This window comes from Mus caroli, unplaced genomic scaffold, assembly GCF_978045245.1.
Source record: "Mus caroli unplaced genomic scaffold, Mus_caroli_1 scaffold_3, whole genome shotgun sequence".
Taxonomy (NCBI): domain Eukaryota; kingdom Metazoa; phylum Chordata; class Mammalia; order Rodentia; family Muridae; genus Mus; species Mus caroli.
In genome coordinates, this window is record NW_028227258.1 from 59,721,264 (window position 1) to 59,749,048 (window position 27,785).

The window sequence follows — 27,785 nt, forward strand, 5'->3', positions numbered from 1 at the left end:
ATGCAGTTTTTATCACAATTGCTCTGTAGTAGAGCTTTAGGTCCGGCATGGTGATTCCACCAGAGGTTCTTTTATCCTTGAGAAGAGTTTTTGCTATCCTAGGTTTTTTGTTATTCCAGATGAATTTGCAGATTGCACTTTCTAATTCGTTGAAGAATTGATTTGGAATTTTGATGGGGATTGCATTGAATCTGTAGATTGCTTTTGGCAAGATAGCCATTTTTATAATGTTGATCCTGCCAATCCATGAGCATGGGAGATCTTTCCATCTTCTGAGATCTTCTATAATTTCTTTCTTCAGAGACTTGAAGTTTTTATTATACAGATCTTTCACTTCCTTAGTTAGAGTCACGCCAAGATATTTTATATTATTTGTGACTATTGAGAAGGGTGTTGTTTCCCTAATTTGTTTCTCAGCCTGTTTATTCTTTGTGTAGAGAAAGGCCATTGATTTGTTTGAGTTAATTTTATATCCAGCTACTTCACCGAAGCTGTTTATCAGGCTTAGGAGTTCTCTGGTGGAATTTTTAGGGTCACTTATATATACTATCATATCATCTGCAAAGAGTGATATTTTGACTTCATCTTTCCCAATTTGTATCCCTTTGATCTCCTTTTGTTGTCGAATTGCTCTGGCTAGGACTTCAAGTACAATGTTGAATAGGTATGGAGAAAGTGGACAGCCTTGTCTAGTCCCTGATTTTAGAGGGATTGCTTCAAGCTTCTCACCATTTACTTTGATGTTGGCTACTGGTTTGCTGTAGATTGCTTTTATCATGTTTAGGTATGGGCCTTGAATTCCTGATCTTTCCAAGACTTTTATCATGAATGGGTGTTGGATCTTGTCAAATGCTTTTTCCGCATCTAACGAGATGACCATGTGGTTTTTGTCTTTGAGTTTGTTTATATACTGGATTACGTTGATGGATTTCTGTATATTGAACCATCCCTGCATCCCTGGCATGAAACCTACTTGGTCAGGATGGATGATTGTTTTGATGTGTTCTTGGATTCGGTTAGCAAGAACTTTTTTGAGGATTTTTGCATCAATATTCATAAGGGATATTGGTCTGAAGTTTTCTATCTTTGTTGGGTCTTTTTGTGGTTTAGGTATCAGAGTAATTGTGGCTTCATAGAATGAGTTGGGTAGAGTACCTTCTGTTTCTATTTTGTGGAATAGTTTGTGAAGAACTGGGATTAGATCTTCTTTGAAGGTCTGATAGAACTCTGCACTAAACCCATCTGGTCCTGGGCTTTTTTTAGTTGGGAGACTATTAATGACTGCTTCTATTTCTTTGGGGGATATAGGGCTGTTTAGATCATTAACCTGATCTTGGTTCAACTTTGGTACCTGGTATCTGTCTAGGAACTTCTCCATTTCATCCAGGTTCTCCAGTTTTGTTGAGTATAGCCTTTGGTAGAAGTATCTGATGGTGTTTTGGATGTCTTCAGGATCTGTTGTTATGTCTCCTTTTTCATTTCTGATTTTGTTAATTAGGATGCTTTCCCTGTGCCCTCTAGTGAGTCTGGCTAAGTGTTTATCTATCTTGTTGATTTTCTCAAAGAACCAGCTCCTTGATTGGTTGATTCTTTGAATAGTTTTTCTTGTTTCCACTTGGTTGATTTCACCCCTGAGTTTGATTATTTCCTGCCGTCTACTCCTCTTGGGTGAATTTGCTTCCTTTTGTTCTAGTGCTTTTAGGTGTGTTGTCAAGCTGCTAATGTGTGCTCTCTCTAGTTTCCTTTTGGAGGCACTCAGAGCTATGAGTTTTCCTCTTAGAAATGCTTTCATTGCGTCCCATAAGTTTGGGTATGTTGTGGCTTCATTTTCATTGAACTCTAAAAAGTCCTTAATTTCTTTCTTTATTCCTTCCTTGACCAAGGTATCATTGAGAAGAGTGTTGTTCAGTTTCCACGTGAAGGTTGGCTTTCTATTATTTATTTTGTTATTGAAGATCAGCCTTAGTCCATGATGATCTGATAGGATGCATGGGACAATTTCAATATTTTTGTATCTGTTGAGGCCTGCTTTGTGACCAATTATGTGGTCAATTTTGGAGAAGGTACCATGAGGTGCTGAGAAGAAGGTATATCCTTTTGTTTTAGGATAGAATGTTCTGTAGATATCTGCCAGCTCCATTTGATTCATAATTTCTCTTAGTTTCACTGTGTCCCTGTTTAGTTTCTGTTTCCATGATCTGTCCATTGGTGAAAGTGGTGTGTTGAAGTCTCCCACTATTATTGTATGAGGTGCAATGTGTGCTTTGAGCTTTACTAAAGTTTCTTTAATGAATGTGGCTGCCTTTGTATTTGGAGCATAGATATTCAGGATTGATAGTTCCTCTTGGAGGATTTTACCTTTGATGAGTATGAAGTGTCCCTCCCTGTCTTTTTTAATGACTTTGGGTTGGAAGTCAATCTTATCAGATATTAGAATGGCTACTCCAGCTTGTTTCTTCATGCCATTTGCTTGGAAAATTGTTTTCCAGCCTTTCATTCTGAGGTAGTGTCTATCCTTTTCTCTGAGATGAGTTTCCTGTAAGCAGCAAAATGTTGGGTCTTGTTTGTGTAGCCAGTTTGTTAGTCTATGTCTTTTTATCGGGGAGTTGAGTCCATTGATATTAAGAGATATTAAGGAAAAGTAATTGTTGTTTCCTGTTATTTTTGTTGTTAAAGTTGGCATTTTGTTCTTGTGGTTGTCTTCTTTTAGGTTTGTTGAGGGATTACCTTCTTGTTGTTTCTAGGGCGTGGTTCCTGTCCTTGTATTGGTTTTTTTCTGTTATTATCCTTTGAAGGGCTGGATTCGTGGAGAGATAATGTGTGAATTTGGTTTTGTCGTGGAATACTTTGGTTTCTCCATCTATGTTAATTGAGAGTTTGGCTGGGTATAGTAGCCTGGGCTGGAATTTGTGTTCTTTTAGTGTCTGTATAACATCCGTCCAGGATCTTCTGGCTTTCATAGTCTCTGGTGAAAAATCTGGTGTAATTCTGATAGGCTTGCCTTTATATGTTACTTGGCCTTTTTCTCTTACTGCTTTTAGTATTCTATCTTTATTTAGAGCATTTGTTGTTCTGATTATTATGTGTTGGGAGGTGTTTCTTTTCTGGTCCAGTCTATTTGGAGTTCTGTAGGCTTCTTGTATGTTCATGGGCATCTCTTTCTTTAGATTTGGGAAGTTTTCTTCTATAATTTTGTTGAAGATGTTTGCTGGTCCTTTGAGTTGAAAATCTTCATTCTCATCCACTCCTATTATCCGTAGGTTTGGTCTTCTCATTGTGTCCTGTATTTCTTGGATGTTTTGAGTTAGGATCTTTTTGCATTTTACATTTTCCTTGATTGTTGTGCCGATGTTCTCTATGGAATCTTCTGCACCTGAGATTCTCTCTTCCATCTCTTGTATTCTGTTGCTGATGCTCGTATCTATGGTTCCAGATTTCTTTCCTAGGGTTTCTATCTCCAGTGTTGCCTCATTTTGGGTTTTCTTTATTGTGTCTACTTCCCTTTTTAGGTCTAGTATGGTTTTGTTCATTTCCATCATCTGTTTGGATGTGTTTTCCTGTTTTTCTGTAAGGACTTCTACCTGTTTGATTATGTTATCGTGTTTTTCTTTAAGGATTTGTAACTCTTTAGCAGTGTTCTCCTGCAATTCTTTAAGGGATTTTTGTGCTTCCTCTTTAGTGTCTTCTGCCTGTTTAGCAGTGTTCTCCTGTAGTTCTTTAAGTGTGTTATTAAAGTCCTTCTTGAAGTCCTCTACCATCATCAGGAGATATGCTTTTAAATCCGTGTCTAGCTTTTCCGGTGTGTTGGGGTGCCCTGGACTGGGCGAAGTGGGGGTGCTGGGTTCTGATGATGGTGAGTGGTCTTGGTTTCTGTTAGTAAGGTTATTACGTTTACCTTTCGCCATCTGGTAATCTCTGGGGTTAGTTGTTATCGTTGTCACTGTTTAAAGATTGGAGCAGAAGCTGTGTTCCACTCACCAGCAGTCTCTAAATCCTGCGGCGGGGGTCGTGGGTAGCTGACAGTACCCCGGTGCTGGTCCAGCCGGAAGAGGCCTGTGGTCCTACTCAGGCAGGTTTTCTGCTTCCCTAACTAATGCAGTCTCTGGTCCCGTGTGCAATTGGATTGGAGCAGAAGCTTTGTTCCACTCTCCAGAAGTCTTAAGATCCTGTGGCGGGTGTTGTGGGTAGCTGGTGAGTGTCAGCCGACCCTGCGCCCCAGCTGCTCCGGTGCTTTTCTGACCGGAAGAGGGTTGTGGCCCTATGTAGGCCGGATTTCTCTCTCCCCAACCAGAGCAGTCTCAGGTCCCGCGTGATTGGACTGGAGCAGAAGCTGTGTTCCACTCACCAGCAGTCCCAAAATCCTGCGGCGGGGGTCGTGGGTAGCTGGCGGGTGTCAGGCAACCCTGCGCTCCCGCTACCCCGGCGCTGATCCGGCCGGATGAGGCCTGTGGCCCTACTCAGGCCGGTTTCTGCTTCCCTAACTAATGCAGTCTCAGGTCCCGCGCAATTGGATTGGAGCAGAAGCTCTGTTCCACTCACCAGCAGTCCCAAAATCCTGCGGCGGGGGTCGTGGGTAGCTGGCGGGTGTCAGGCAACCCTGCGCTCCCGCTACCCCGGCGCTGATCGGGCCGGATGAGGCCTGTGGCCCTACTCAGGCTGGTTTCTGCTTCCCTAACTAATGCAGTCTCAGGTCCCGCGCGCAATTGGATTGGAGCAGAAGCTGTGTTCCACTCTCCAGAGGTCTTAAGATCCTGTGGCGTGTGTTGTGGGTAGCTGGCGAGTGTCAGCCGACCCTGCGCCCCAGCTGCCCCGGTGCTTTTCTGACTGGAAGAGGGTTGTGGCCCTATGTAGGCTGGATTTCTCTCTCCTCAACCAGAGCAGTCTCAGGTCCCGCGTGATTGGACTGGAGCAGAAGCTGTGTTCCACTCACCAGCAGTCCCAAAATCCTGCGGCGGGGGTCGTGGGTAGCTGGCGGGTGTCAGGCAACCCTGCGCTCCAGCTACCCAGGCGCTGATCCGGCCGGATGAGGCCTGTGGCCCTACTCAGGCCGGTTTCTGCTTCCCTAACTAATGCAGTCTCTGGTCCCGCGTGCAATTGGATTGGAGCAGAAGCTGTGTTCCACTCTCCAGAAGTCTTAAGATCCTGTGGCCGGTGTTGTGGGTAGCTGGCGAGTGTCAGCCGACCCTGCGCCCCAGCTGCCCCGGTGCTTTTCTGACCGGAAGAGGCTTGTGGCCCTATGTAGGCCGGATTTCTCTCTCCCCAACCAGAGCAGTCTCAGGTCCCGCGTGATTGGACTGGAGCAGAAGCTGTGTTCCACTCACCAGCAGTCCCAAAATCCTGCGGCGGGGGTCGTGGGTAGCTGGCGGGTGTCAGGCAACCCTGCGCTCCAGCTACCCCGGCACTGATCCGGCCGGATGAGGCCTGTGGCCCTACTCAGGCCGGTTTCTGCTTCCCTAACTAATGCAGTCTCAGGTCCCGCGCAATTGGATTGGAGCAGAAGCTGTGTTCCACTCACCAGAAGTCTTAAGATCCTGTGGCAGGTGTTGTGGGTAGCTGGCGAGTGTCAGCCGACCCTGCGCCCCAGCTGCCCCGGTGCTTTTCTGACCGGAAGAGCCATCCAGCACATTTTAAAGGCATTGCTCTTGCAGGCGGCTTTCTTAAGAGTACAAGCCAAATACATCTGTCACCTAGGCACCAATTTCCCATGGTTACTATGGGCTCTAGAATGAGTCGCAGATTTCCCTGCCTGGCCTTCAGTGCCAGGCACTGCCTGGCATACAGTGAATGCCTTTTGTTTCTGCCTGGCAGTTTCCTCTCCCACTGTCCTCTTTCATTGTCTGTGTCCAATAGTTTGTTGATTTTCTTTCTTCAACTTAAAGATTCATGAACAATTAGTCCATGTTCATGTTTAAATACAGAAGCAAACATTCCAGACAGAAGGGTGTCCTTGGCACTTCTAGCTCATTCAGGCTCGGGATTGTCTACTTGACTCCAAGACCTTTGTAAAAGAGATGAGTGTAGTACATGGAAAATAGACCCAAAGACACCAAGCTAAACAGATCTGCATAAAAAAGAACAGAGGGCTAGGGATCGAAGAGGAAGTAGAGCTGGAAAAAGGAGACGGAGGAAACAGGCGTGACTAGGCTGGGCTGGAAGACGCTTTGGAGGTTTGGCAGTGTGGAAGAAAAGGGATTTGGGGAGCAGCTGCCGTGTGTAGCCTTTTGTGACAGAGATTTGGAAAACTAACTAGGAAAGATGGCAAAAGAAGACTGTGATAAGAACACGGTGCCTGTCTCCTGCCAGGCTTTTTCTTGAACTCTGCTTTGAAGATTCAGGCTTCCTTTCATTTATCTTTGTTTATTAAAATACCCACGCGTGCATGGGATTCGTGGTCACACTCTGCACTGTCACTACCCTGCTCCTTTCTCCTGTCAGGAGTTCTGGCTCGCTGTCCCTGCTTACCCACCATCTACTCTTATTGGAGCCAGCTGGGATGCCAGTCCTTCTGGGAGACCCTTTCCAGCCTGCCAAGGAAGAATAGGCAGATACACCTGCCCCCATAGCTCTTCTTTTCCCTTTACCATGGCAACCGCCTTCGGCTCACGTCTGGACCTTGCACTCATCCACAAGCTTTGTTCAAGGGGGGAACTGTTTCAGTAGTAACTACAGGCCTGATCATGTTTACTGCCCTGTTCTACAGAGAAATAATGTTTTATGAGTTTATGAATAAGTGGGGCTAAGCACAAATCAAAGCACTGCTTAAATAATCTATCCATTGCCAGGGTGAAGAGCATGGGCCAAGGTCACTGCAGTTAAATTTGGGAGAAACATTAGCCTTAAAAAAAAAGACAATAAAAATATATATGGTTTCTCAATGAAACCACAGAACAAATGGGCCTCAGTCAGAGCTAGAGAGAAAGTGACCGTACTTTATAAAGTGTCATTGAAGTTAATCTGGAAAATTACTTTTCAGAAAAGAACCCACATTATTAGCACAATTACGGAGGAAATGAAATGATAATGACATACCTCGGTTGGTAATTGTGTTACGGAATTCATTTTAATGTATCATCGGCCTTGAGCCCACAGGTAGGGAATCCACTGACACATCTCCTAGAGAACTTGGTAATTAAAAATAGGCAGCTCTGGCATGCCTGGGGACCTGCTGCAGCTTTAGGTCATTTAAGGTCACACTCATGATGTGATATGAATTCACTGAACGAACAAATCTCCATCCATAGGAAATAAAGAGGAGAATAAAACCAGTGAGAACCTCAGCCATCAAGAAGAGGAAGGCTTGCTTTGCATCCAGCCATAGTCAACAAATGCTTGTTACATGAATAAATAAAGAGTTAAGTGACTGAACAGAACTTAATGTACTCAAATGTATAAACACATCCTGGTGCAAGGAACATGACGTAGCCTGGCGCGATGCAATTCTCCAGGCATTCTGACCACCAGAGGCTCCTAGGTGACAGGTAGAAAATGGACGAGAGTCCCTTTGAGATGGGTTAGAAGCCACTGTCTGTTGATCGAGAATTCTGTGACTGACACAGATTTAAACAGTCTCATTGGCCTCCAAGGTTGTCCCCAAACTCCTCAGAAATTGGAAGACAGGGGAATTTGCTGAAAATACATAGTTAGCTAAAGAGGCTACCCTAGCTTGGTTTCTGTTGCTATAATAAAACAGTGTGGCCTGAAGGAGGGAGGGGTTACTGGGCTTTGCTTTCACATCACTTTCCACTGTTGAGGGAGGCCAGAGCAAGAGCTCAAGGCAGGAACCTGGAGGCAGGAACTGAAGCAGAGACCATAGATGAATGGCTCTCAAACTTCTTCTTCTTCTTTTTTTTTTTTTAAGATTTATTTATTTATTATATGTAAGTACACTGTAGCTGTCTTCAGACCTCCCAAAAGAGGGCATCAGATCTCATTATGGATGGTTGTGAGCCACCATGTGGTTCCTGGGATTTGAACTCAGGACCTCTGGAAGAGTAGTCAGTGCTCTTAAACGCTGAGCTATCTCTCTAGCCCCGCTCTCAAACTTCTTTCTTTTTTTTTTTTTTTTCTAGATTTATTTATTTATTATATGTAAGTACACTGTAGCTGTCCTCAGACACTCCAGAAGAGGGCACCAGATCTCGATACGGATGGTTGTGAGCCACCATGTGGTTGCTGGGATTTGAACTCTGGACCTTTGGAAGAGCAGTCGGGTGCTCTTACCCACTGAGCCATCTCACCAATGCTATGACTCTTTAAAACAGTCCCTCATATGGTGGTGACCCCTGGTCATAAAATTATTTTCATTGTTTCTTCATAACTGTAATTTTGCTACTGTTATGAGTCATAATATAAATTATCTGTGTTTTCCTATGGTCTTAGGTGAACCTCGTGAAAAGGTCATTTGGGGGGCTGGTGAGATGGCTCAGTGGCTAAGAGCACCCGACTGCTCTTCCGAAGGTCCAGAGTTCAAATCCCAGCAACTACATGGTGGTTCACAACCATCTGTAACGAGATCTGGTGCCCTCTTCTGGAGTGTCTGAAGACAGCTACAGTGTACTTACATATAATAAATAAATAAATCTTTAAAAAAAAAAAAAAAAGAAAAGGTCATTTGATCTAGTTAGGGTTACAACCCACAAGTTGAGAACCACTGCTTCCTAGCTCACTTGTTCTGTTTGCTCGGCTACTTCTTTTCCTTTTACAATTAAAGCGGGGCTGGAGAGATGGCTCAGCGTTTAAGAGCACTGACTGCTCTTCCAGAGGTCCTGAGTTCAAATCCCAGGAACCACATGGTGGCTCACAACCATCCACAATGAGATCTGATGCCCTCTTTTGGGAGGTCTGAAGACAGCTACAGTATTTATTTTTATTGTATACGAGTGTTTGCCTGTGTATGCTATATACATATCTGATGCTCTAGGAGGCCAGAAGAAAATATGAGATCTTCTAGAGCTGGAGCTACGGGTGGTTGTGACGATGTATGTACTGTGTGGGGTCTAGCAACCAAAGCTGGGTTCTCTGCAAGAGCAGCCAGTGCTCTCAACTGCAGCGTCATATCTCCAGCCCCTTAGCTACCTTTGTTATATAGTCCACCTGCCCCTGGATGGTACCACTCATAGTGAGCTCTTCCATCAAATAACAATTAAGGAAATGCCTAACAGACAAGGCCTCTGACCTGAGCAATTCTTCAGTTGAATTTCCCTCTTTGTTGGTGACTCTGGGCTTGAGTCCAGTTGACAGCTAGCACTGCTATGACAATGGAGCAATTCCTACCATCCATAGCTCTGGTCACATGAGGAAAGGGATGGGAGACATCATAGGTAAGCAAGTAGTAGTCTCAATATTGTCACACAGGTGAGAAATGTTCAATTGCTTCTCCCCTGTAGAAGCAGGGATATTTGGGGGTGGGTATAGGAAACATGAGGTAAGCATTTCATAGAAATTGTGATGGGGAGCACTGGATAAAAGTTAGGAAATGAACTGTCCTTTGACACAATGCAGTATAGGTTTTTATACATTTCAGTGGTGTAAAACACACTAGAAGCCGTTATCTGAGGGTCCTTGTAGCAATGACTGTAGTGCAGCTGTGCAGAATGCACCATAGTTCATGACTTAGTGACAGAAACACACATCCTGCTCCAGGCTGGGATGATACCTATGGGTAGGTACCATGCTAGCCAAAGAGGAAAATGGGCGTGTAGCAGTTGCTTATACGAGGAAACTAGGAAAGATGCTAGGTCAGGAGAAGGAAAGGAAAGATGTAGGGATATGGCAGAGTGTGGGCATCTGGGAACATGGTGACTATATCACTCTGGGTCCTAGTTCTGTCACTTTCTGGGTATGTGACACTGGACAAGACCTTAATTCATGCTTTTACATATAAAATGAAGGTGTACCCTCATGAGGTCTTTAACAGAACTAAATGAAACAATCCAAGTAAGGGCCTAACGCTGTCCCCGACTTGCCATGCTAAACTTTAAACCATGGATATGGAAAACATTGACTCCAACTATTTCGGACAGCGGATCGAGGCCTTGGGAGGTAAGAAAGGAATGTCTCACTGAATGCTTTGCTCTTAGTGGCTCATTTTAAGCCACAGAGGTAAGAATGCACATCAGACCCATTTTATGAATGAGCATAAAGAAACTCTGAGGCTAGGGACTTGCTTAGTGCCCTGTGTCTAGCAAGCAGGGGAGTCAGGATCAAACCAGTCTCATATGGCACTTAGCCCAGCTCCTTCTAGCATGTTTTGCTGACAACTAAGTTCAGACTGAAATATGTCAAGAGTCAACCCATTTTAAAGATATCATCACTTTAAGAATAAAAAAATAGGGCTGAGGGTGTAATTCAGGGACAGAGTACTTGCCTGGTATGTTTAAGATCCTAGGCTTGATCCCCAACATCACAGTACATAAATATAAAAAATTTAAAAAGACAGCTAATGATTATAAATATAAGAAATGAGAAGAGCTATATTTACAAATGACTGTGGTGGTGTTTTGTTTTGTTTTGTTTTGTTTGTTTGTTTGTTTGTTTGTTTTCGAGACAGGGTTTCTCTGTGTAGCTCTGGCTGTCCTGGAACTTACTTTGTAGACCATGCTGGCCTCGAACTCAGAAATCCGCCTGCCTCTGCCTCCCGAGTGCTGGGATTAAAGGCATGCACCACCACGCCCGGCGACTGTAGTGTTTGGAAATATCAAATATTTTCTAAACAAATCGAATAATCTTTCTGATAAGTGACTAGAGGCATATCCAATTGTCCAAAGTTGGAGCATTATTAGATGTTATCTTATGACTGTTTGTCTTGACCACCCTAGCTTCAAAAGAGGTCTACCTTGGGGTGGTCAGGAAATTGTGCGGATCCCAAGAGGCACTAAATGAATGTGTTGATAATAGAAAATGTGTATTAATAGCATTTGTGGTGTCAAAATGGGGCAGCCACTTGTCACATGAACATGTTGGGAAGTTAATGAGTAGTCTCTAGGTTCTCACACATTGATCCTGAATATTTTAACAGCAAGAAAACTGATTCTGCAAAGTTAAGTTACCTCCCAAAGGGCATGCCATTGTCAAAACTGAGGGCCATCTATCTCTGATCCTTTCCCCCACTGTGTGGAACCATTGGAGAGGCCAGCAAGTGACTGGTATTGCAGAGCTGGAGGTGTTTACCGTGCCCAGGGACCTTCCTGCCATACCTCCATTCCTCCTTACACCTTTTAACTAGGGGTTAAGAGGGGAAGACCCAAGATTTAGAGGCAGGAAAATTGATGAAATAACGCAAATCAAATGAAGGTAATTAAAAGGGAAGATGGGTGGGCTCCCAATACTATGGTTCAGTTTGTGATTATTAGACTTCATGATGGGGCAAAAATGATATGCATTCAGTAAAAAGTATACTCCAAAATTTGACCTTTTATGTGCTTCTGTGCTGGTGATGCTGGCACCAGTAGCTCCCACTGGGCTACGTGTTTACAGAGCCAATGGGCACACTCCGCAGTGTGTTGTGTGCCAAGTATGCTATGTGACAGGTTGGGTGTATTAAATGCACGGAACTTGCAATGTTTCCAACATATAATTGGGACTGGAATGTATCACCATTATAAATCAAGGACCATCTGTATTAGAATGAAACAGACCAGCAAGTTCAGAAATGTATTAGCACACACATGGATCGCTGTTTTATGATGATGGATGCATTAGAGGGAAGAATGTTTTCAATTAATGGCATTGGTTCTACTGGATAACCACATGGAAATATTGAATCTTGACCGGTATATGGTAAAAGCCACTCTAGATGGTTTGTGAGCATACTGTTCACCAATAAAACAATGAAGCTTCTAGAAATTTGGAGATTTTTCAATTTTACCTCAAGGAAGGTAAAATAAATAAATAAAAATAAATAAATAAATAAATAAATAAATAAATAAATAGATTAGATTAAGTTCTGCATATGAAGGAAAAGATTGATGAATTTGGCTATGTTAAAATGAAGACCATTTGTTCATAGAAATCTATTAGAGGGAAAAGGCAAGCAAGCCATAGATCAGGATAGACCTGACAATCCTCACAGCCAGTTCCCAGCCCGAACTACAAGTCGGAAAGAAAAACAAGTGACTGGAAACGTGGCTCCCTGGTTAAAAGTGCCTACTGCTATGTTCGTAGCAGCCTTATTTATAATAGCCAGAAGCTGGAAAGAACCCAGATGTCCCTCAACAGAAGAATGGTTACAGAAAATGTGGTACATTTACAGAATGGAGTACTACTCAGCTATTAAAAAGAATGAATTTATGAAACTCTTGGACAAATGGATGTATCTGGAGGATATCATCCTTAGTGAGGTAACCCAATCACCAAAGAAGTCATTAGATATGCACTCACTGATAAGTGGATATTATCCCAGAAACATAGAACACCCAAGATACAATTTGCAAAACACAAGAAAATCAAGAAGAGGGAAGACCAATGAGTGGATACTTCATTCCTCTTTAGAATACGGAACAAAATACCCATGAAAGGAGTTACAGAGACAAAGTTTGGAGCTAAGATGAAAGGATGGACTATCCAGAGACTACCCCACCCGGGGATCCATCCCATAACCAGCCACCAAACCCAGACACTATTGCATATGCCAGCAAGATTTTGATGAAGAGACCCTGGTATAGCTGCCTCATATGAGGCTATGCCAGTGCCTGGCAAATACAGAAGTGGATGCTCACAGTCATCTAGTGGATGGATCACAGGGCCCCCAATGGAGGAGTTAGAGAAAGTACCCAAGGAGCTGAAGGGGTCTGCAACCCTATAGGTGGAACAACAATATGAAGTAACCAGTACCCCCAGAGCTCGTGTCTTTAGCTGCATATGTAGCAGAAGATGGCCTAGTCGGCCATCATTGGGAAGAGAGGCCCCTTGGTATTGTAAACTTTATATGCCCCTGTACAGGGGAACTCTAGGGCTAAGAAGTGGGAGTGGGTGGGTAGGGGAGCAGGGCTGGGGGAGGGGGAGAGGGTATAGGGAACTTTCAGGATAGCGTTTGAAATGTATATAAAGAAAATATCTAATAATAATAATAATAATAATAAAAGAAAGTTAAAATACTCAGAAAAAAAAAGTGCCTAGTTCTCTTTCACAGGTCCCAAGTTTGACTCATCAACTACACTGAGCAGTTCACAACAACCTTAACCCAGTTCTCCAGGGTCTAACACCCTCTTCTGGCTTCCTTGGGCACTGTACTCAAGATACTATGTATAGCCACATAATTAAAAGAACAACTAAAATCTTTCGAAACACCAGAGAAACTCAATTTTAAAGTAAATAGAATAGATTTTGATGATAAGGAAAGTGGGTAAGAATACTTATGCCTTGTCTTAACAAACACATATAGCAAGTCTTGTTTCATTCAGGCCTTGTTGTCACTGTTTAATAACCAGATATTAGAGGATAGAGATGTAGGAAAGTGACAGCTGAAACTATAAAGACTAAAATCATAAAGTGACAGCTTGGTCACAGACCAAGTTAAAATAAGTACATTGGCCCTAGTCAGGCAGTTTATGAAAAACAGCAAACAACTAGCCTTAGAGAAGACAGCTGCTGGCCTAACTACATCGTAATTAACAGCATCCATAATAGATGCTCTATAGAGACATGGCCTATCAGAAGAGGGATGTGAGGGCTTCCTGTGGCTGACACCAGCTAACTGCCTTTGAAGAGTGGCTATTGTGGCATGTATTTCCTACATGGTGTGGAAGTCATGGTCAGCTCTCCCTTTACCTGAGGCTCCTGTTTAGGAGGGAGTAATGCCTATGGAGTTAAATGTGTAACGTAAAGAGGACCCAGTATAGAGAGCAAGTGTCTGCTTTGAAGTCTTCTGGGGAGAAATCCTTTCCTTCACATGTCCCAGTGAGTGAGAAGAGGTTTACGGGAGATGGACGCAGTGTGGACTGTGGTTAGATGGCACATACCTGAAATGCCAAAGCCAATGATGAGTGCGATGGCCCCAGCCAGGATGATGATGATGTTAATAATACTGTGGACAGAAATGGAGAAACACGAAGTCACTTCTCTGTTGTAGCTGACACAGTGCCTCACAAGTGCCCCCATATAATATATGCCATTTAAGGCATTCTCAAGCTTTTCTCTCACATGAGCTCCTCCTACAAATAGGTATCTTAGAAAGAGGTCTTGGACCCTGATATAGCTGTCTCATATGAGGCTATGCCAGTGCCTGGCAAATACAGAAGTGGATGCTCACAGTCATCTATAGGATGGAACACAGGGCCCCTAATGGAGGAACTAGAGAAAGTACCCAAGGAGCTGAAGGGGTCTGCAACCCTATAGGTGAAACAACAATATGAACTAACCAGTACCCCCAGAGCTCATGTCTCTAGTTGCATATGTAGCAGAAGATGGCTTAGTTGGCCATCATTGCAAAGAGAGGCCCATTGGTCTTGCAAACTTTATATGCCCCAGTACAGGGGAACTCCAGGGCCAAGAAGTGGGAGTGGGTGGGTAGGGGAGCAGGGTGGGGGAGGGTATAGGGAACTTTTGGGATAGCATTTGAAATGTAAATAAAAAATATTTAATAAAATAAAAAGCAAACAAAAAGAAAGAAAGAAAGAAAGAAAGAAAGAAAGAAAGAAAGAAAGAAAGAAAGAAAGAAAGAAAGAGGTCTCAGTGATGCCATGCCCATCCCACTGGAGTCCAGGCACAGGTGAAGAAACTTCCCTTTCATCTGATAGTGTCATCTTACTTCTCTATTTCCAGATCAGAGAAGGCCACTGTTGGAGTCAGACTGATGGTAGCAATCTTTCCATATTGCCCAATGGCACATGAAGAAAACTTACATTCAGCCCAGCATTACCCTTAGCAACTCTGCCCACCTCCTTATATTATTGTTTTCTTTTCTTGATTCTTTCTGGAGACTTTCACCTCTCCTGGGCTTGCCTTTCTGCCTTGGTATCCATTCATAGATGATCTACCATGCTTGTAAGTCCTCGGTGACTGTCTTCTGCCCTTTATTTTAAATGAGTGGGCTGGTGATGTGTGATACAGCAATAGAGCATGTACTTAGAACCACACATCTGACTTATCTACTCCACAGGCTGCCTACAGGCGTCCCACCTTCCACCCTACCTCCATTCTTTGAGGACTCCACCTCATGGTGCAAACCCAGGGTCCCCTTAGCTCTTTCCCACTGACTCTTTCATTTTTCCCATCTAGGCCATCTCCATTCCTTTGTGTCAATTGCTGATCTGTAGAAACACTTTCTACCAGAGAAATAACAACAGTAGGGACTCACCATTCTTCTTGTCCACCATTCCAGCCACTCTAGACTTGCTCTTAATCTACCTGCAGGACCTTTCCCCCCAAAATCCACTTCTGTCAGGCAGTGGTGGTGCACGGCTTTAATCCCAGCACTTGGGAGGCAGAAGCAGGCGAATTTCTGAGTTCAAGGCCAGAACAGAATGAGTTCTAGGACAGCCAGGGCTACACGGAGAAACCCTGTCTTGAAACAAACAAACAAACAAACAAACAACAAAAACAAGCAAAAAATCCACTTCCTGGGTACTCTGCCTATTGACAGAGAAGAACAGGTTTTCTTCCTGGGACCCTGTCTTCCTTCTGCCATCTCCACCTTTCCTCTTAGCTCATATCTATCTCTTTGTGTTACCTGCCACCTGACAGAAGCAATCTTTATCTGAGACCCCTTAGCCACCATACTTTTCTAGGATCCAAACTGGGCAAGAACAAACACAGAACAGAACTATCCACTCAGAAAAGACCAGCTATCTATGCCAAGAAATACCCCAAACATTATAACTACAGATGCCTGGATCCCCATGCAAAAACAAACATGAATACTCAAGACAATATGCCTTCTCTAAAAGTTAGTAAAACTATTTCAATAAACTCTGAGAAATGCAGTTTAGCTGAAGCATAAGACAAGGACTTTGAAATAGCAATTATGAATATGTTTGAAGACATTAAAGAAGATATGAATCAATTCTCTAATGAAGACGGAAAAAAACACAAACAGTTAAATGAAATACTGAAAACATTTTAAGACTTCAAGACTTGAAAATAGAAATAGAACCACCAAAGAAAATCCATGCTAAAATAAAACTGGAAGTGAAAATGAAAAAACTTTAGCAGTCAAACAAAAGTCACAGAGATAAGCTTCTCTGACAGATTACCAGACATGGGAGAGAGGATTTCAGGTATTGAAAACAAGGTAGAAAAATGGATACCTTAATCAAAGAAAATGTTAAATCTAAAAAAAGTCTAGGCACAAATCATCCAGGAAATCTGCTACATAATAAAAAGACCAAACTGATGAACGGTAGAAATAGAGGAAGGAGAAAAGATTAAAGTCACAAAAAAATGTTTTTAATAAAATTATAAAAGAACATTTTCCCAATTTAAATAAAGAGATGACTATCAAAGTCCTAGATGCACACAGAATACCAAATGAGAAGACCAGAAAAGAAATTCCTCATGAAACAATCAAAACCCTGAATGTACAGGACAAAGAAAGGATTTTAAAAACTGTAAGTGAAAAACAAAACAAATAACATCTAAAGGCAGACCCATTAGAATAACACTGAACTTTTCACTGAAAGCCAGAAAGACCTGGAGAGTTGTTCTACAAATTCTGAGATGAGAGCCTAGATTACTATACCCAGCAAAACTATCAGTTACATTAAATGGAAAAAGAAAAGCATTTCTTTTTTTTTTATTTTTTATTTTTTTATAATTTCTTTGTTTGTTTGTTTGTTTGTTTGTTTTTGTTTTGTTTTGTTTTGTTTCCGAGACAGGGTTTTTCTGTGTATCCTGGCTGTCCTGGAACTCACTCTGTAGACCAGGCTGGCCTCGAACTCAGAAATCCACCTGCCTCTACCTCCCAAGTACTGGGATTAAAGGCGTGCACTACCATGACTGGCTGAAAAGCATTTCTTTCTTTTTTTTTTTTTTAAGATAGATTTATTTTATTTATAAGTACACTGTAGCTGTCTTCAGATACACCAGAAAGGGCATCAGATCACATTACAGATGGTGAAAAGCATTTCCTGATGAAACCACATTTAAGCAGTATCTAACTATAAGTCCAGCTCTACAGAAGACATTAGCGTTAGAATGAAAACTTAGGTTAGAAGAGGTTTACTACATCCAAGAAAATACAAGGAATAAATACTCTCAGAACAGTGCATCAAAGACTGGGGGAAGGAGCGCACCACCACAACAAAATAATAGAAATCGATAAACACACTTCATTGATACCTTTCAATATTAGTAAATTGATAGTTCACAATGTTAGTAAAAAGACAAAGAGTAACCAGATTGAATTAGAAAACAGGATTCACTTTTCTGCTGTATACAAGAAATATAGTTTATCATAAAGGATAGATATAATCTCAGGGTAAAATGATGGGAAAAGCAATTCCAAGGAAATGGACCCAAGAAGTAAGCAGAAGGTATTTAATAGCTGACAAAATAGATTTCAAACCAAAAACAATCAGAAGAGATAGGAAGGGATACTACATATGCATTAAAGAAAAAAAAATCAAGAGTATATTGCAATTCTAAACATTTATATACCAAATAGAAGGGCACTGTGGTGTTTTGAATGACAATGGTCCCCATGGGCTCCTATATTTGAATACTTAGTCATCAGGGAGTGGCGTTACTTAAGAAAGAAAAGAAGGTAAGGCCTTGATGGAGAAAGTATGTCAGTGGGGGTGGGCTTTGAGGTTTCAAAGTCCAAGCCAGGCCCAGTGTCTCTCTCTTTCTGTTTTCTCTTTTTCATAGTTGCCTTGGTCATGGTGTCTCTTCACAGCAACAGAACACAGACTAAGAAAGAAGTTGATACCAGGGAACAGGTATTGTCGTGGCAGGCCTGCCTGTATTGCTTGTTGTCAGAATATGGACTTTGGGACTTTGATTAGGAAAGCAGTTGAATGCTTTATGTGGAGTCTTACTGGGCCACACTAGTAAGAGTGTAGAAGACAGTGGGTCTAAGGGTGACTTGAATGGTGGAGGCCCAGCTAAAGAGGTTTCAGAGGGGAAGAATGGTAATAAATTATTCTTATATTTCCAAAAAAAAAAAAAAGAAAGAAAAAAAGAAAAAAATTGCTTGAGGCTAAATTGAAGAGGTTTGGATTAATGATGTTTGCAGGGGGAATTTCAAAACAGCCTAATATTAACTATGTCATATGGTTATTAGTGGTCACACTTATCCAGATCTAGAATTAAAAGGATTAAACTGAGCAAAGAAAAATACAAAATGTACAGTGTGAGGAGAAAAAACGGCACCAGGAACTGTAATGAAGCTAAGCCCAGTGCTCAAGGAGATGGAAAGCTCCATATTAAATGGAATAGAGGGAGTGGTGACCTCAGGGCAAGATCCCTCCCAGATAAGCTTCCAATCTGTGAAAAGGAATTAAAGAAAAAGCTTAAGGCAGGGAAGTTCATGAAGAAACACCATTGCAGCCAACCTCACACACTGACCTCACCCAGTGAGAGTGCGTGACTCCAGCACCCCACTCCTATGTGTGATGTCACAGTCTCTGTGTTTGTTGGGTTGTCCCCTTTCATCTCTAATTTTTATTCATTTGGATCTTCTCTCTGTGTCCTTTGGTTGATTTGGCTAAGGGTTTCTCAATCTTCTTGGTTTTCTCAAAGAACTAACTCTTAGTTTCTTCGATTCTTTGTGTTGTTTTTGTTTGTTTCAGCCCTGGGTTTGATTATTTCTTGCCCTCTAGCCTTTTGGGGTGTTATTTATTCTGTTGTTCTAGAGCCTTCAAGTATGTCACTACAGTATTAAATAAACCTAGCAGACATCTGCAGAAAACTCCACAAACACTAGTCTAGTGGATTTACTTCTTTCTTGGCAGCTCATAGGACTCTCTCCAAAACTGACCACACACTAGGATACAAAGCGTGTCTCAAGAGATATAAGAAAATAGAAACGACTCCCTGCACCCTATCTGACCACCATGGATAAAAGCTTGATATCAACAATAGAAACAGTAGAAAATATATAAACTCATGACAACTGAACAACTCACTGATGAATATAAGATGGGTCCATGCAGAAATGAAGGAACGTAAAAGCTTCTTAGGACTGAACAAAACCACAACTTACCCAAAACCCATGGGACACAGCAGAAGGAAGCCCACAGCAAACCCATGGAACGGGACATATGGAAGCATACAGCAAAAAACAACACAGAGAATCAAAGAAACTAAGGGCTAGTTCTTTGAGAAACCCTTAGCCAAATTAACTAAACTACACAGAGAGAAGATCCAAATGAATAAAAATTAGAGACAAAAGAGGGACATTATAACAAACACACAAGACCTGAACAGGTTTAAGCCAGATGGAGTGCCAGCACTGAATGGGGAAAGTGGACATACCCACCTCCCACCCAACCCCCGCCCCTCAATACCCTGACCAAGAAGCTATCTGCAATTGATCTCTGACCAGAAAGAAAAGATCAGTTTTCTCTAATAGAGTCTCACTGGGTGGACAAACCACACAGAAGGGCAGGGCGCATGCCCAGCAGAAGACAAACTCAGTTTTTCTATGGACTTTCTGTTTCATTTTGCTTTGTTTTGGCAGTTTTTGTTAACTAGTCTTTGATTGTTCTCATTTTTGGTTTTGTGGGTTTTTACTTGTTTTTTAAGAGAGGGAAAGCATAAAGTTGGATGGGTACAAAGGATCTGGGAGAAATTGGAGGGGGAGAAATCATGATCAAAATGTATTTATGAAAAAATGTTTTTCAGTTGAAAAAACCCACATATTTAGTGTGCTCAAGGCCTTAGGTTCCACCTCCAACACTACAATTAATATATATATATATATATATATATATATATATATGTGTGTGTGTGTGTGTATATAATATACATATTATATATATTTACTAAACAAAGTTTAGAATCTTAAATAATCAACTAAAAATAGAAAATAAAATTATCCACAATTCCATCATCCAGACACAAACACTGTTCGATTTTTGACATGAATTCTGACAACTGTTAATTAACAGATTAACAAATGACACTTGAGAAAGAAAATGCTAGATGAGAGGGTGTTGTTTCCACTCACTGTCTGCTTGAATTGTGTGATAGACAAGTTGTCCCACATACCACTTACAGCTTATATCATCCCCCTAGCCAATGACTTCATGTGCATTGCCTCTACTTCATGAGTGACATGGCGATTATGCATCTTCCTCAAAGTCACTTAGCAAGTGGCAGAGCCAAGGTTAGACTCTGTCTCTCAGATCTGCACTCAGTTACGTTGTCTAGTGATCATCAGAGTGGAGGTAGGTGGTAGGTGTGGGGAAAAATGTCCTTCTTATATACTTAAGCAGTGGTTGTCAGTGGGACTGTGGTAGGCAGCCTATTTTGGTTGAATGGGGCACGCTCTGGTGACCCAATAGAGAAATCTACAAGGAACGGAAAGGCGAGCCATGTTCCCAGAATCAGGTGCCAGTCCATAATTCTGTGACTCAGTCAGGCAATGTCCTAAGCTTCTGGCATTCTGGCTAGACTCCACCCCCACAGTTACCTGACTATAGCCAGGTATGCTCCGCCCCACAGTTACCTGGCAACAGCAAGATAGCCCAGCCCACTATAAGAGGGGCTGCTTGGCCCCTCCTTGCTCTCTTTAAGCCCTCACCTTTCTTACTTTCTAGCCCTCCTTCTCTCTTTCCCTTCCCCCCTCTCTCCACGTGGCTATGGCCTGTCCCTCTCTCTTTCTACCTTCTCTCTTTCTTCCTGCCTTTCTACAATAAAGCTCTAAACCATAGACTGTCTGCTCATCAAGGCCCACCGTGCTTGAACGATGAAATAGGCTTTCTCTTAATGACCTGCAGCCAGGACCAAGCACTCTCGCCCATGTGGGTTTGACCAGGGCAGAACAAAAGGCACAGGTCAGGGGTGCATTGGAAAAGCCATTTCTGAGAGGCTCGCCCTCTGCTGCCTGTCCTGCCATGGATAGCATCAGGAGTGAGTGGGTACGCAGCCGCAGGTGACTCACACAAGCCTCACACCCACACTGCGGTTATTCAACAGGCAGGACAAAAGAGCCCAGGGAAGCAAAGAATGTTATAGCTGGAGAAAGGATACACACAGCTTGATACTTTGTATCCTGAATGGGCTCATTGTACCTGCCTCCCTTTGGCTCAGGATAGGCCCATCACAGAGAGCTGACTTGCAAGGAAACCTGTGAGTTCACAGTTGCCTTGGAGTGCAAGCACTGCTGAGGTTCAGCCATGGGCAGTTAAGAGGTACTCTTAAAAACAGGGCACCTGCTAACCTGTTCCCATAAGATCTCAGTGACGGCTTCCCCTCTCTGTCCCTTACTCACCAGGCCTGAGAATAATTCATCAAACTGAAAGTGAGAAGGACCTTGTGGTGTAACACTTGCCTTTGTGAAGGCGTTTCCCTTCCTTTGACTATCTGATCACCTTCTGAGCCTCGTTTCTTTATAAGATGGGACATGAGCAATCTTCCATTTGCTCTGCTTACTAGAAACATGTCGTAGTTTGAATATATTTACCCATCCCCAACTCCTTAGGCTGGTACCACAGAATGTGACACTCTTACAAATGGGGCCATTGCAGATGTGATGAATTCAAATGAGATAAAATTGGGGTGGATGTCCTTACACAAAGGAGAATTTCAGCTGGCAGCATTGTGTATACCTATGATCCCGACTGGTCCAGAGGCTGAAGCAAGAAGGACCCGTTTTTGCCCAGGAACTCAAAACCAGTGTAGGCAACATGATGAGACAGTTTCAAAAAGTAAATTAAGTTAAAAATAACAAAATTGCAAAAGCACACACACACACACACACACACACACACACGGAGAACGCCAGATGAAGGTGAAGGCAGAGATGTATAAACTGAGGAAATCAGGCTGTCAGTCTCCAGGGTCCAGGGCAGACAGGAGGAGGTAACTAACCTAGCAGTCTGGACTGTGAGGCAGCACACTTACTGTTGTATAAACCACCCGTTTTGTGTCACTTTCCTATGTCTTCCCTAACTAACAAACGAACAAACTTCCTAACTAACTAACTTCCCTAACTAACTAACTTCCCTAACTAACTAACTAACAAAAGCATTGTTTTGGGACCAAACTGTTGATAGTTCACAATATCCAAAGGACTATCCACACATTACTTATTGCTACAAATAATTTTTATGTGTAGCTATTTGCTATAAGTCCATTCTTTTGAATTTTGTTATTTTATTATTTATTAGTATTGAGTTATACGTGTGAACACATACATATGTGTATATATATGTGAGTACAGTCAGTGCTTGAGTTGGTGAGAGGACTGTTTTAGATCCTCCTAGAACTGGAGCTATAGGCAGCTGTGGGTGATGGGAACTAAACTTGGGCCTGTGGCAAGAGCAGTGCACACACTTACCTTCTGAGCTCTCTCCAGTCCTATCACTTCATGTTTAAGATTGTATTTTATCCATTCTGAAAAGTTCAGAAGCAGCTGGACAGCAGCCAGTGAGTTGAGTCCTGCACACTCACTGTCTAATTAGCTTTCGCTATTAGCTTCACACAGCCTGGAGTCTTCTGAGAAGGGCGTCCCAGCTGAGGAATTCAGATCAGCTTGGCCTGTACACATGTTTGTGAGGGTCTGCATTGATTAATTGATGTAGGAGGGTCTAGCCCTCTGTGGGCAGTACCATTCCCTAGGCCATATAAATAAGCTAGCTAAATATGAACCTGAGTGAGCCGTATAGTAAACAGCATTTTCTCATGGTTTCTACTTCAAGTTCTTGCTTGAGTTTCGACCCTGTCATTCCTCAATGATGGACTATAACAGGAAGCTGAAACAAACCCTTTTCTCCCCTAAGTTGCTGTTGATCAGTGTGCTTTATTACAGCAACAGAATGAAACTGGAATGCTCACTCAGGGGTAGGGGTGGTGTCTTAGTCAGGGTTTCTATTCCTGCACAAACATCATAACCAAGAAGCAAGTTGGGGAGGAAAGGGTTTTTTCAGCTTACACTTCCATACTGCAGGTCAGGAAGCAGGAGCTGATGCAGAGGCCATGGAAGGATGTTACTTACTGGCTTGCTTCCCATGGCTTGCTCAGCTTGCTTTCTTATAGAACCTAAGACTACTAGCCCAGAGATGGCCTCCCCCCCCTCTTCATCACTAATTGGGAAAATGCCTTACAGCTGGATCTCATGGAGGCATTTCCTCACCTGAAGCTCCTTTCTCTGTGATAACTCCAACCTGTGTCAAGTTGACACAAAACTAGCCAGTAGAGGTAGGGATGGAGGTTGTGTATTTCAGTTAAAGGAGCTGAGCCCATCCCCATTGCCCCAGACCTACACGTGTCCCTGAACATCACAGGACCTTGCCATCTGTCTGTCTACAAGTGCTCTGTCTGAGGAGTCACCTGCAATTTTGTTTCTGTTTTCTCTTTCTAAACTTGTAGTCTCTTTGGAAATCCATCAGCCTCCAGAGTCTTGGAAAGAGAAGCAGGAACTGTCAGCACAGCCCAGCTAAATCTGTTGCTTGTTAATTAAAAAAATACATTTCTCCTTAGCCCACTGTACTGGCTTGTTTTGTGTGTCAACTTGATACAACATTTCTGTGTGTCATCAGAAAGAAAAAAGCCTCAGCTGAGGAAATGCCTCCATGAGATCCAGCTGTAAGGTATTTACTCAATTAGTGATCCATGGGGGTGAGAGCCCAGCCCGTTATGGGTTCTGTAAGAAAGCAGGCTGAACAAGCCATGGGAAATGAGCCAGTAAGCAGTACCTCCTATGGCCTCTGCATCAGCTCCTACCTCCAGATTCCTGCCCTGCTTCAGTTCCTGTCCTGACTTCCTTTGGTGATGAACAGCAATGTGGAAACAAACAGATCTTCCCTTTCCAACTTGCTTCTTGGTCCTGGTGTTTCATCGCAACAATAGAAACCCTAAGACAGCCACCCATTTTGTAATGAATGAAGTCTACTGTCTTTTTAATCTCAGTCATCCTCCAGGTAATTCTGTGTATCCTACAATACATATTGATGTTGCACATAAGCTTTTTAAAAGAGCTGTGCACATACATCACACTTCCTCTGCTTAATTAAACCAGTGGTAAAAGTGGAAGACTGGTGTCAAGTCTCACAAGCATGCTACTGGTGGAGAAAGGTGTCTGAGGCCAAAGGGAAGCTCCAGCCCCGACTAATGTCCCCAAATGACAGCGTGGGTTCAGCTCAGGCCAAACATAGGATTTCTGGCAGAGAGATAGAGGCTTGCATGCACCATTTCTGGGGAATCTGGGAAATGGGTTTCTATCTGCCATAGACAGCCACTTCCCTTATCTTCCCTTGCCTCCCATGAATGGGGCATTTGGTGTATACCTGTGGTGCATATCCAATCCCATGCTAGCCTCCAGTCTTCACTGGTATTCTAGTTCAGTAGGATTTTATTAGTGGCCTTACCTAAACTGTCTTGGGGACCCTTGCTGGGGCAGAGTGTTCTTAGTGTGTGGAATAAGAAGCAAGTGGGCTTAAGGCTGTTGGGTTTGAGCACCGCAGGGGTGTGGTGGGAAGGCACGGACAAAAAAGTTTTATTGGAGCTGTTCTTACCTTATTTTCTGGTTTTTTACTCTGCCGGAATAGTTTCCAGAAACAACACTGGAAAAACGTTAGTGTAAAACTCCATGTTCTAGAGACAGGACAGATGGCTCAGTGGTTATGAACACCTAGAAGACCCTCATTCTGTTGCCAGCACCCACGTGGCTGCTCACAATCACCCATAATTCCAGTTCCCAAGGATCTAGTGCCCTCTTCTGGCTTCTGCGTGCACATGGTGCACAGCTATACATGCAGGCAAAACACTTACGCCCGTAAAATAAGAAGAAATAATTTAAAAAAAAAGACCCTACAAATCTGTCTTCTAACCTGTATGTTAGAATTAACATTACATTTTTGTTAGACATTCTTTAAAAAGGGGCCCACATGAAAATCAATATTTTGGGGCAACTTGATGATTTATTAATTTTGTTTTTTCCTTGTGGTTTTTCAAGGCAGCCCTGACTGTCCTTGGAACTTGCTCTGTAGACTGGGCTGGCCTTGAACTCACAGAGATTCATCTGCTTCTGCCTCCTGGTTGCTGGGAATAAAGGTGTGTGCTGCCACCACCCAGCTCAATTTATTAAATATTTATTACATATATTCACTATGTGAAAGCTGTAGCATTCAGAAAGATGGATAAAAGACAGAGCTGAGGTAAACAGAGCTCCTGCCCTCACGGAGAGTTCGAGGTTAAAGAAAATGTGAAGACAAAGGCCCAAAGGAAAAAACTAAAGTCTCACTTTATCAACCAGGGCAGGTTCTTCCAGCCTGACCTTAATGGTTTCTGGTGTCTTGTTCAGACACCAGGGCCTAACTCCTAATGACCCTATGAAACTTACCACTTAACAAAATAGTGAGAAGCCAGCCTGGCTAGCTACCCAGGAGGATTGACGCATAAGATGAAGATTAAGTAGCTTCACCGTCTTTCTGCCTGGCAGTCCCCTCTCCCTAGAAGCTTGCCTGCTGCCTCTTTGCAGTGTATTTCGATATATTCTCCCTCTGTCTTTTCATGTGCTGGGTAAATTCTTTTACCTCTTTCTTATGCCTTCTGCCTGACACTGAATTCTAACACACACATACTCCCACAGAAACACTCGAGTGCTCATGGACACACATATACACACACACACTCACACATACACACACACACACACACACACACACACAAATTTTAATAAGATTCAGAATGTGATGAATGCTTTGGTTTTAAAAAAAATCAAATTTCCACAGGAATTCCACGGAGGTAGGAAACACAGAAAATAAAAAAGAATTTATAAGCACATTTCCAGAAACTGAAGAGAAAAAATTCACTCAGAAATATATTTAAATAACCCACGTTACTATGCAGAGTCTGTCCGAGGTGGAAACACATAGAAAAGGTGCCATTTTGGTCAGGAAGATGGGGTTAGGACCTTGGCTCCTCACTTCAGTGCCTGGCTGGACGGTGCTTTTAGAATTGCAGAACTGAAGCCTTCCAGGGAGGGGCCAGCTTTGCAGCACCTGCCCTGCCCCGGACCCCCTGTTTAGTTGCTTCCCTTGTCTTTGATCCTACAGTTGCTGCCTTCCACAGGACTTAAAAGAAAATGGGCATTTGTTCAAATATCTTGCATGAATTCCTGAAAAATCTCACATTCTGCAATAAAGGTAATGAGGCTTATGGAGGGAAAGTAGGGCAAAGGGCGCACCACTCAAAACTCAGGCGACTTTGTAATTGGTCCATCATCAGAAACAGTAACCCAAATCGGAGTCAGTGAGCTGGAAGCTGAAATAGGCAGCCTATTAGGACTGGACGGTGCTTCCAACAGGATTAAATATGCACAGCATAATGGAGCAGGTACCCAGGCTTTCGGCTTGGCAGGCTCGGCACTGGGAGCCAGTGGAGGCCCCGAGGAGTAAAATACACAGAAGAAGTGAGCCATCATCTTGTGAGACTGGGGTCGTCAGCGGGGTGCACATCTCCAGGGAGGCGGTTTCAATCGCAGGCATTCATTCGAAATTAAAGAGAAAATGAAATGGAAAGCCATGCAGAGCCTTTCCCACTGCCGTGGTTATTTTTCTATTTCAGCTTTTCTTGCATTGGGAATAAATCTGCGTGAAGCAATACGGCTTTCACATAATACTGTCACCAATCCCCTGCTTTCTAATTACAAAAGAGCTTACTCATGTTCTAGAAACACATTTTACGGCAGACCATAATGCTGCAAATATTAAGATACAAACTAGGAGAGAGACCCCCCTATCTCGGAAGGATAAAAGTTTCATTACATCAGAGCTCTTGGTCTTAAGACTAGTTTCTAAATTAGCACACAAATAACTGGGCTTCATTATATCATTGTGTACTATTCTAGTGAAGCTCCATTGTCTGTTTGATGAGGTCTAGAGTTGCCTGGGAGGTGGCCTCTGCATGCTGGTGAAGGAGTATCCTGATATGGATAACGGGCGTGGGAAGGCCTGCCCATACTGGGCAGCTCCATTCCCTAGGCTGGAATACTAGCCTGAATTTAAAAGGAGAAAGTGAGTTGAGTAGCAGGGTGCATTCATCACCCTCTGTTTCCTGATGCTCAAAGTGATTCAGTCTCAGTCACTTTTTCCTTCTCTGTGCGATGTGCGGCCCTGAACATGAGCTGAAACAAGCCCGTTCTCTTTCAAGTTGTTTTTGCCCTTCCCCAGCCCCTTGCTTCCCTTTGGCTACTGTTCTCTCTTCCCGCATGCCTTTCTGCTTTCCTGTCATGTATATTCTATTATCATCCCTCCCCAAACCTTTATAGTTCCTTCCCTACACGGACCTCTTTCTAGTTTTATGACGTACACTTCCATCCATACCCATCCATTTATATGCACACACATAAAGCTTAGCATCTAGAGAAGCATGTCGTAATTGTCTCTCTGATTCTGGGATGCCGTGCTTAACATAATCACTCCCATCTACTTTCCTTTATGGCTGAACAAAATCCATTGTGTATATAAACGAGATTTCCCTCAAAGTCTTGTTGATAGACATCTAAGCTGGTTCCAGATATCAGCTATTTTGAATAGTTTTAACACACGGGGACGCGTGCATCTCTGTCGTAGATCTGAAAGTCGTTTGGGTGTATCCCCAGCAGTGGTACAGCTGGGCCATATGCAACTCTGTTTCCAGTTTTGTGAGCAGCCTCCATGCTGGGTTCCCACAGGGAATGCATT

The 27,785-nt window shown here is 42.9% G+C and overlaps 1 protein-coding gene across 2 annotated transcripts in view; it reads right to left on the minus strand.

Moving 5' to 3' along the window:
• The window catches only part of Vtcn1 (V-set domain containing T cell activation inhibitor 1), an 83,905-nt gene that overhangs the window by 16,069 nt on the left and 40,051 nt on the right, over positions 1-27,785 (minus strand). The window contains exon 2 of one of the 2 annotated variants that reach the window (XM_021158813.2): positions 13,959-14,023. In XM_021158813.2, the coding sequence (XP_021014472.1) occupies positions 13,959-14,023 (65 nt within the window). Of the gene's footprint in view, positions 1-9,175; positions 9,195-13,958; positions 14,024-27,785 lie in introns of those variants that run through there. The other variant, XM_085835614.1, reaches the window with a different exon arrangement.